Raw genomic sequence first — 10,966 nt, 5'->3', positions numbered from 1 at the left:
GCTTTTTTCCTCTGGCGGGGGGGGGGGGGAAGATAAATAAAGAGCTTACATTTACCCCAAACTCCTTTTCTTCTAATTAGCTACAAATAGAAAGGTTTATTGCTGAGGATAGAGTGCTTATCCCTCCAAATTAAAAATAAGCAAATACACTGTCGCTTTTCCACAATTCGCTTATAAAGAATAGCTCTGCGTTCCCTCCCTCCCCACATCACAGGTCTAAAAACAACCAAAAAAAAAAAAACCAAACCCTGAAGAACTGAGAAGCAGATGAACATAAATGCGTTACGGAAGGACCATTTGTAAAGCAGCGACGCAATCCAAGAAGCGACCGCATTCAGGAGACCTTTAAGGAGAAAGGAAAACTAGCAAACAAGGAGTCGCGTGATGCTGTCAGACAGTAGGTTATTGAAGTTACTCGATGCCGTCAGACAAGAGGTTATTGAAATTGCTTGGTACAAGAATGCGTCATCTTAATATTTTTAGCGGTGAAAAGCGGTCAGACCTTCAGTGGCGGCGGCACTAACCCCTCCAGCAGTCCTGTCTGCACGACCACACCGAGCCAACGTCTCCTGTGACTCCCATCTTCCAGCCCGTATTCATCTCCATAACTCTTGCAACTTCTACGTTAAACATAGTCTGTCTCAAACAAGAGAGGGTTTTTTGTGATTTGTCTGTCTGGCAAACCATAAAAGCATCAGTAAAAGGAGAAAAAAAAAATTTTCAAAAGCCCTGCTTCATAAGCAATTTTTAATGTCAAATAATAATAAAAAAAGGACCAAAAAAACAAGCCAGAGAGATGTCCCAAGCCCAAACGCTCAAAACACACATCCCCTCCTAACCTGGGATTGTTCACATTTGCTAGCTGCTTCAAAAAACAACTCAAATGCCTGTTCTAGACTTGAAACACGGGGTTGCCTTGCACGAACAACCTCTGCAGTAAACTGAATTACAACGTATGACCTTAAGAAGGAGGAAAAAAAAAACCAGAAACATCATCAGATATAGAGAAAACTTATTCTAACTCCCCATGCTTATGAAGAATATTTGAACCTGGCATTCAAAAGTTTCTGTCGCTGTTTAACCACGCCATGGGAGTCATCTGATGTTTGTGCAGACAACTGAAACCCCTCCTGCAGTTTCAATCAGTTTAGTGATTAAAAATAACATTTCTTTTGCCTGTTTTAAGGGTAGAGGAAAGACCTGCAGAAGAAAGATTCTTTCTGGAGCCTATCACACCATCTCGTGCTATATAAAGTCACAAATCCAAATCTACAACAACCTTACAGAAAGCTGTGTTATGCAAGATCGGGGTACGTTACTGTTGGGCGCTGACTATTGAAACTGCCGTTGTGCATCACACGCAAGAAACTTTCCCTAGTCAATACACAATGTTCTTTCTGTTTCATGTACATAAAATAATGTATTTAGCAAGATGGTCATAAATTCTCCTTTAGCGTCCATGTTTAGAAGTCTATTTTATCATCGGGAAGCAAAAAAAAACAAGGTGATCTTTGCATTTTATTAAGCAAACACCCCTGAGTAAAGAGGCTGATATCCACTGTCTTCTCTCTTGCAGGTAAGCACGCAGACACTCAGCATGCCGAAGAACTGGAAAAGAGAGGGAGAGAGATTTAGTTCTGCTCTATTTTGTTTCAGCCATCAGACCCAACACCTATATGTTCATTAGGCTTTTTCATCATAGCAAGGGTGTTCTTTTTGTATTAAAAAACACGTAGAAAATACATCTATAGAAAGTGATTTTTTTTTTCTTTTGCATATCAATTTCTAATAATAGTTCCAGCTCAACTTTTTCCTCCCTGGTTTCTCCCATTAATTTACACATCCACATTAATTCCTAGTTATCTTACTGTGGGAAAAAATTCAGCGAAAGCATGGGATTATTCTGGACTTAAAATGAATGCTGTAAAATATTTAAGTATATAAAATATGCAAATAAAGACAGTGCAGAATATGCTAAGGCAATCTTTAGAGGTGATCACAGGAGAGATCCTGGTGGGAGGGTTCATCACAAATAGTAACAGGACATGTAATCAGAGTGTAGAACTCATCACTTTTTTTATAGAGGGAAGGGAAATGATGGAAACGACATCGCTGAGCTGTTTAAGTCCATGAGATCAAATGCCGTGAACAAGCACCTCTCTGCTTGGGCCAAAATTAAGAAAAGGGAAGTTTAGCTAAGCCAAGTCCCAGTCCTGAGATGACATCTGGAGAGATTTTGTCTTCTGCATCGAGTTCAGGAGTGGGATGTTAAACAGTAGGTGTTCTGTACTGGCTCGGAGAGCAGATATTCAAAGAAAAAAACACTTTTCTGTTATTAAATGCTTCAAATCTCTGTCAACAAGGAACAGGTTACTGATCTTGGAGAAGAGGTACAGGGAGCAATGGCAAGCAACGGCAAACCGCCAGGCTAAAATTTACAGGTCAAATCTTCGAAGAAATGCCTACGCAACTTTGTGATGTGCCAGTTGCGAGGAGTTTTACGTCAGGGCTTTTCAAATCTAGTTTTCACCCACAGGATGATCTGGTTTCACATTTCATTTAATTCACTCTTAGAAGTCTATAAATAGCCCCTCTGGTTTCATTCCTAGTCATATTTCTAGTCCATTTTGATTCCAGGTCTCTAAGCACAGGACTATTCATTGGGTTATATCTAAAAACAAACTTCGATGAGCAATTTTTAAAATCCCAGTTAAATATAGCAAAGCTGATTGTTTTAATAAAGAATTCTAGATCTAGGCCTTGTAGCACACCCAGCTTTTTGTACTTCCTACCAAAGGACCAAGATGGATTCCCCGTTGACTTGCCATCCCGAATCCCCTACTAGCTTTTTGGATTCTTCCCCTTACCATCAGGCAGATGAAATGGGGAAAGTTAAAAGAAAACAAGTGAGGAACAGAGGACTGGGTCTACTTCAGAGCCAGGAAAAGGCTGTAGGCTAAAAGGACATGGTAGAAGAAAAAGCCCTGGAATTAAAGGATAAACTATTATTTTCCGTGAGGGAAGAGGTAAAACATTTACCTTTACAATGGCAAACCCCAGGATTACAAGCATAGCATAGCTGATAACGCTCTGCAGCCCAGACTCCAGCTCCTGGGCGCAACCCTGCCATGAAAGAGATGGGTGAAAACAAATGAGAAGATGTAATTCAGCTGGATGTTTTTTGGCTTTTTTTCCTCCCCGACACTTCAAAGGAAGCAGGACCTCATGAAGCCCGTCTAACCAACCACTGCAGGCCTGAGGGCTTCCATTCTTGTCTTCCAGACCCGATGGCTTGTCGTTCACCTCTTGCTTGGGGAGAGGCACTGACATCTGCTGCTTCTCAGAATCTCCTCTGGCTCAGGTCACTTAAAGAAGTGCCCAAAACTCAGAGCCAGGAAGACCAGCAATGGTATCTATAAAAGGCAATTTATGGGCTCGTGCCCCAGGCTGAAGAACCTGGGATGCAGTTGTCCAGATTCGCGGTCAATCCTAGCAGAGCCTCTTCCCCTACCCCAGATCTGTTTGAACAACTACGTGCCCCTACGCTCTGGCCTTGTCACGTTGCTTCCGTAGCAACACGAAATGGAGGCCTGTTACCAGCAGACAGACAAGATCAAACATCCAGACTGGTGCCCCCTCCGTCATCATCTAGGAGCTTTTATAGAATAATATGAGAAGGAAGTTAACCAGAGGAAAACCATGGGGAGAAAAGGGTTTGGGGCACAAATTGCTGGAAAGAACTGGATGAAGTTATCCTTAAACTCTGTCTAAAGTGCCTTCCTCATCGGTTCTGGCTGGCTGAGAATGATCGTGGCCCAGCTGTGAAACTGTGCCCTTTATCCTCACCCGTGTATTGAGTTCCTGCGGCTGATCCAGACGCCCTGTGCAGTTCTTCATATCTTGCCTGCAGCAGCTCAGAGGGACGCTGTTGTTACCGGTGGAATTAAACCACTGTGTTGCTGTCCAGTCGCTGTAGTTCTTTACCCCACAACAATGAAGCTGCCAAACACAGGATAGTTACGGGGATGCATGAATATATATGAACCTCAACGCTAACGTTGAGTTGAACCTCTCTTACGCATACGGGGCAAGAGCTGCCCGCAGTATGCAGCAGATTTACAAGCAGCAGTATTTCAGGCAAACAGTAGTAGATAAAATAGATCAGCTTCCCTTCATACACTATTACCTCCTTATTAGTTTATTCTTTGTGAAAGCTCTAATATTAAAGTGACAGGTTGCAGGATAGAGTCTTCTGTCATCTTTCTATTTTACGGTACAGGATTCTCAGCAGCAGTTATTCATACGTACTCATTTGTCCTGATCCAAAGGCCGCTCGTGTCAACAAGATCATTCATTTATGTGAACTTCACACCAGGAGCCTGAAAATGCCAACTCTGCAAAGTGGGGAGCACCCTCAATTGCCTTGGAGAATCAGATGCTAAACACCGCTGCGGAGCCGAGTTCCCGGACACGACCGTACTGACCCTCTTCCCCTCCCTTCCCAGCCCAAATTCCTTGGTTAGGACCCAACTGTTCTTTTCTAAATAATTCTCGGGACAATTTAAATGTTTTCTTACCTGTTCTTGCAAGTAATCCACAACAGTAGAGTCTGTATTTTTCCCGTCATACTTCTCAAAGACTGAGCTCATTGTGCCTTGCACGTCAGTTTTTACCTATTTAGAGAAGAAAAAAAAATACATATTGTTTTAACAGGAGAGCTAAGAATTTTATCTAGTGGAAACTGAAAAAGATCTGCATCCCAACTAAGTCAGGGGAAAAAAAAAATGAAAAAAAAAGAAAAATAAAGCGATGTTTTAGATAAAATGCAGGTAGCACTTAACCAGAATCACGTTCCTGGACAGAAGCTTGCCTCCCCTGATGGAAGAGCCCTCTTTTCTGAGCATCAACAACCGTTTAATCCAACTTAGAGATTGTTGCGATGCCTTCCAGGTACTTTATGTATTCGCCATGTTTCCGACAAAGGCGGATCCACATAGCGGATGGTGACATCCCTATTCCCACTTGCCCTGCAGATTTCAGGACAGGGGATGAAGTGCAAGAAAGCTGGATATACTGGAATGCTCTAACAACACAAGATCTATTCTTTACTGTTAGGTTAGTTAGGAGACGCTGATTCTTCGCTTACCCTTTCCCTGTAAACAAATCCCAGGACAAAAGCGGATACTTCTGCTATAAAGATAACCAGGATAATGGCCAAGAACTGAAATTAAAAGAGAGAGACTGTAAGGAAGAATTCCACAGCATTTGAACTCAATTGCACGTTACCCATCACGTTAATTTATGGTGCTAAGTTATCGTTAGCTGTTGTTGCCTCTCCAATTAAAATGATTTCCAGAAAATAATTCAGGCGATTACTGTGCACGGCTGGGACTATGACTGCGGTTCCACAGGATCTGTGCCCAACGCAGGCAGCCTCCTGAACGCTACCACGATGCGATCTGTGTGAAGAGCCTGTGAAACGCTTCACGAGGCAGCTGTCGAACAGGACGCTGCACGAAGAAACCAGCAGCTTAGTTAGGTACGCTGGGCACCGCTTGCTGAGCTCATATTGCCTTCAAGGCATGAGCTGGGGGTGCGAAGTCACTTAGCTTGAACTTTTCTGGGTTTTTATAAATCATTCTAGAAGAAGCGGGGGCATACTTTCAGGATTCAGAGAGCTAAAGTCAGCACAAAAATACTTTTTTTTTGTTTTCTTGCTTTGGAAATTCATATCTCCTCCTGTTCCCTCACCATCGTCCTCAAAACATGCTACTCTCCACACTCATCTCCAGCAATCATGGCCGAGCCATGGAACTGCCCACGACTGCGGGTATTTGTCTGTAGAAAGCAGCGCAACTAATAATTTAGCCTGCACCTCGCTCACCATCAATCAGTGCGTCACAGCAGAACGTAACTCCCATGATGACGCAGGGCTTCAGCAGTATATTTCAAAATAATATTTCACTTTGTTCTGTGCCTGCTGAGAGGGTCTAGCATAGTACCTCCCATACCACGCAACAGGGTGAAGAAGGGGACGTCACAACAACCCCTGGCACCGCTGCAGGCGTGGGGAGGAGTGGCTGGGAGCTGCCCGGCGGGAAAGGGCCTGGGGGTGTTGGTCGACAGCCGCCTGAACATGAGCCAGCAGTGTGCCCAGGTGGCCAAGAGGGCCAATGGCATCCTGGCTTGTATCAGGAATAGTGTGGCCAGCAGGAGCAGGGAGGTGATGGTGCCCCTGCACTGGGCACTGGTGAGGCCGCCCCTTGAATCCTGTGCTCAGCGCTGGGCCCCTCACCCCAAGAAGGCCATGGAGGGGCTGGAGCGTGGCCAGAGCAGGGCAGCGAGGCTGGGGCAGGGTCTGGAGCACAAGGCTGGGGAGGAGCGGCTGGGGGAGCTGGGGGTGCTCAGCCTGGAGAAGAGGAGGCTGAGGGGAGCCCTCATCGCTCTCTGCAACTGCCCTGAAAGGAGGCTGGAGCCGGGGGGGGTCGGTCTCTTCTCCCCAGGAACAAGCGATAGGATGAGAGGGAACGGCCTCAAGCTGCGCCAGGGCAGGTTTAGGTTGGATATTAGGAAAAACTTCTTCACGGAAAGGGCAGTCAGGCCCTGGCACAGGCTGCCCAGGGCAGGGGTTGAGTCCCCATCCCTGGAGGTATTTAAAAGCCGGGTAGATGTGGTGCTTAGGGACGTGGTTTAGTGGTGGGCTTGGCAGTGCGGGGTTAATGGTTGGACTCGATGATCTTAAGTCTTTTCCAACCTTAACGATTCTATGATTCTATGATTCTAAGAACGTGCAGCACTCACCAGCCCGAGACCAACTCGAGACTCCCGGAAGGTGGCGCAGCAGCCGATCAACCCAATGATGAACATTACCACTGCAACGCAAATAATGATGGTGGCTGGCAAGAGAGCATACTTGTCCTGCATAAAGTTGTCGTAGCTCTTGTAGGTGTTAATGACATATGCCCCAACATAGCTGAGACCAGCTGCTGCTGCCTGAAATGCAATGAAGAAAGTTATTAGCAGTTATTTATTAAGCATCTGCCCAAGAAAGTAAATATGGATCTTTTTGTAACAGTGCAATTAACATTTCAACTTCAGAAGTAATGACTACAGTATGCAAAGATCTAGGAAAAAAACCATGCTGCATCTGAAACTAGCTACCCATTCCAACTGTAAACACAGAGAAGACAAAATTCACTTCCCGTCAATCACTCCTCTACTAACGAAGCACCACTTTAGCCGAGCTGAAAGACGGGAGTCTATCGATGTGCATCAGCCAGTATATCTGCAGAAGGCCAAGTTCACGCTTCCTAGCCAAGATCACCTACGTCCCACCCAACACTGCATTTGGAGGGATCAACTTTGAAGATGATCACCATAGGGGTGGGGTGTTGGTTTTGGGCTTTTTTTTGAGAAAAACTCATCCTTTCCACTCTCACAAGAGCATTAACCACTAAGACAGGCACAAACGTTCTTGATCTCAGCAAAACACAGTCCGTCCTTTTCCTGGAGGAAAGAGATTTCTGCATCCTCTAAAATAAACTCTCCTCCAAAAGGATGTTTTGCCAGTTGAGGCCAACATACAGCGCACCAGTGACAGATGCCCAACTAGCAGCCCTGGAGACCGAAGGCTTTTATCCGCAGAACTGGGTACGGCCCTGGAAATAACACCGACGGGCTCAGCGATGCCTTGCCACCGCCTCACCAATGGCATAAAAAAAATTCTCTTAAGAGTTACAACCACTCATCCACCCTCTATAATCCTGCGGCACAAGACTACGCCTGTAAAAATGAAGCACCATCTATACTCACATTCTGGAAATTTGAGGGAAAGTCTGTTTTCAGTAGGCTACAGCTGGATTTCATCATGCAGCTTGCGAGCAGCCCCTAGTGCTACACATTTTAATTAAATCCAACACTCCTCACACTGGAGCTAAGACCTGCTAATTCCTTTACCTTGTTTAGCTCCCCCTCCAGCCAGGTCTGGCGCCTGCCCTTCAATTACCTCCAAGTGCAGGGGACGTCCTTCATTTCAGACAGCTCTCGTCTCGCATTCCTGGACGTTGCCTGTACCTCAAAATTACCGGGATCAGATGCACCAAGCGATGAAACCGGGATCAAACTAACCCTTAGAGCCATTTAGCACACGTCGTGCAAGATCCTGCTGTTTGGGGCTCAGATATGCCAGGTCCTCTCTAAAGCGAGAGATCAGGAAAAGGCATAGGATCACTGATTCTCAAGAGGTTTTTTTTCTTCTCCACATGCATTGGGTTTTCAGGTGATGCTAATGATTAAAGCAGTTCCCAAAACTTCCTTTAACTTTCTCTCTCATTGAGGAAAATCTCTTTCCCGTTTCCCTGTCTGCAGGCATACAGCGACCAGGGCTTCTTCCTCCCACCCCTTTTTTAGGGATGCAGGGAAAGGATGAGATCTCTTTGGCTCCAAGGGCACCATTCCCCTTCTCACTTCACCACCGGGAGCAACCGCACCTCTTCCTCCTCCAACACTACGCTCTTCTACTGAAAGCGGGACAGAAAAAGTCCCTGGAGCGGTGGCAGCGCTAAAGGTGGGGCTGGGGACGTGGCACCTCCATCCTGCCTTGCCTTCAATGGCACAAAAAGAGCGAGGCGTACGACTCAAAAAGTGCATCCCGTATTTCTGCCCTGGAGACCTGGATGCATGTCCGACTGTCCACCTATTCTCCATTCCGGAACAGCATCCTCTGGGCAAGGGCAGCTATGGAGAAGGAAGCAACGCTCCTGGGCTAACTATCCATCACGTGGAGAAAACGCGATTTGTCCAATATAGCCTTTATTTCTAATATTTTCTAGGATTACTGAGCACCGCGATTGGCCATGTTGGCCTCGAGCCGAGTGAAAACAACACAGAATTACTAGAAACTTTTAAGGGCTTTTTCTAGGCTCAAAACACTACAGTACAAGCAGCTCTGCTCCCAGGTTTAAGATGGAGTTTGTGTTTTAAGGTAATCTACAATACAATTAGTTTTTTCTTTTTTGTTTTTTTTTTTTTAATGTCTCATTAAAAGAAGTATCTTAATTCAGTGTTCTTCATCTGGAAGAAAGAAAAAGCCACTTTTCCATTTGCTGGACTAAAAGATGTATTTTATTTGAAACAGATGCTAAAAAAATAAGCCTAAAAAAGTTACCCAGATAGAGAGAATTCATCCAAGTTAAAATATTTCAAAGGGAAAAAAAAAGTAGCATCTCCCTGAAAGTGTCAGAGAAACTTGGAAATTCAGAGACACCCGTGAGGAAACTCTGCTTCCCACTGCCATCCCTAGAACCAAAACCAACCTACTGCAGCAAAGCCAAAGCGAGGGAGCTGTTCCTTTCCTCCGGGTGAGCTCCCTCTGGAAGGCCTGGGAGGTTTGCAGGGGAAAAAAATATGCTGCATCTATCTCGTTTATAACTTTTTCCTTATTCCTTCATAGCTTTTGTGCAGTGTTAATATCCCAAACCTAATGAACGCAGTATCCTGGCTTCTGAATCAGAGCACGGTCACTCAGGACACAAGATTCAAGATGGGATGCAGGAGCTTTTATTAACCGCAGACGTGCTCTGCTCAGCTTGGAAAGCAGCTCATAACAGTTCCTAAAAGGGTTCAGAGTTTGGCCCCTGCTCCGATGGAAGACGTGGAAAATATCCAAGTGACCACAGCAGGAACAGCGTGATGCTCTGGGTTGACTTAAAAACTTCTCCCTACTTTTGCACGGTGAAAAATATTACCTGAATAACGCCACAGTTACTGTCACAGTCATTCCATCCTGAGCGTCGCACCTGACTGCATTTGTTGCTGGGTTTTGAAGCCTTCCTGGTGAACACGGGTATGGCTGGAGAGTAATGGTGTTCTGGTTTCTCCGGTTTTGGGGAAATTTCAGGCAGGGGCACCATGACTCCCCAGCATCCGCCAAGTCATAATCCTCCACCATGAATACAGACACAACGTGGCGATGGTCCCGGCCACCGTGCCTGTACCCCAAAAATCACCTCGTCCTTGGTCTCTCTGCTGCTGCCATCACCACAAACCTAACCCAGAGCTGAGTTATGGCTTTACAAATTCCAGGCTAGAGAAAATACTCCCAGGTAGTCACCCTGAACCAAAGGTGGAGCTGGCCGCTGGCAGCACGAAGCCTCCTGCACGTGCACTTTTAAACCAGGCGCTTGCATCTGGGCACAGCCACTGATGAGAACGTTTCTCCTGAGGCCATCAGCCTTTGGTGCAGCTCAGCACCCAGGCTGGGGTGTCCCACCACAGTTGTCATCAGCCGCTGAGTGTCCACAGCCCCAAGAAAAAAAACAGAAGGACCTTGAGACCCTCAGAAAGGTTCACGATGGAGGAAGGCAGTCCCTGGGGAAATGGAGCAGGACTTGACCGCAGGAAAGGCGGCTCAGCCTGAATAGCCAGGGTACAAATAAAACATAAGCCATGTTTTTGGCAAGTAAATGAGTCATCCGCATTCAGCAGCAATATCATGTCAAAACGTGCACAGCGAAACAGCCTTGTGGCTTAATGTGTAAAAGTTAACGTGCAAAATGTGAAGTTGATCGTTTGTCATATTCAGAGAATGTAAAGCCCTGCTCTTTCATAACTCCAGTCCCAGCCTTTGCAAGTAGTTCTGTACTTCTAAAGACAGTCTAAAGACAGTCTGCTTCACAATTTAATCTTCTTCTAGGATGTTTTACACAGAAGAATCCTCCAATATTTCCATTCTACTTCTGCAAGCGATTTAGACAACGGATGCGTTCTTCACCTCTCTACTTTACGCCTGGTTTTCTACCTATTTTCAGCCTACTTAACACACAATGCAAAGGAAGCATGTGCAGGAAATGCTAAATACGAACCAACGGCGAGAAACTAAAAAACCTTGTTGATAGTAAAGGACTACCACAAATTCAACAACACATTGTGAAGCCAATTCACAGAAGCCTTATAAAGCCAGGACTAG

General features: G+C 45.5%; 1 protein-coding gene across 2 annotated transcripts in view; it reads right to left on the bottom strand.

Annotated features, from left to right (window-relative positions):
* Positions 1–62: 62 nt before the first annotated feature.
* LOC104010855 (tetraspanin-36) overlaps positions 63–10,966 on the bottom strand; it is a 30,763-nt gene continuing 19,859 nt past the window's right edge. For both annotated transcript variants that reach the window (XM_087772838.1, XM_009463030.2), the window contains exons 2-7: positions 6,802–6,993; positions 5,147–5,221; positions 4,578–4,673; positions 3,847–3,999; positions 3,040–3,123; positions 63–1,608 (exon numbers count right to left, since the gene is read on the bottom strand). In XM_087772838.1, the coding sequence (XP_087628964.1) occupies positions 1,522–1,608; positions 3,040–3,123; positions 3,847–3,999; positions 4,578–4,673; positions 5,147–5,221; positions 6,802–6,924 (618 nt within the window). In that variant the 5' untranslated portion in view covers positions 6,925–6,993 and the 3' untranslated portion in view covers positions 63–1,521. The remainder of the gene's footprint in view (positions 1,609–3,039; positions 3,124–3,846; positions 4,000–4,577; positions 4,674–5,146; positions 5,222–6,801; positions 6,994–10,966) is intronic.

Source organism: Nipponia nippon, unplaced genomic scaffold (genome assembly GCF_047370975.1).
Source record: "Nipponia nippon isolate SJK-2023a ecotype South Korea unplaced genomic scaffold, ASM4737097v1 scaffold_37, whole genome shotgun sequence".
NCBI lineage: Eukaryota > Metazoa > Chordata > Aves > Pelecaniformes > Threskiornithidae > Nipponia > Nipponia nippon.
Note: the sequence above shows the minus strand (reverse complement) of the source record. Positions and strands in the feature narration are given on the sequence as shown.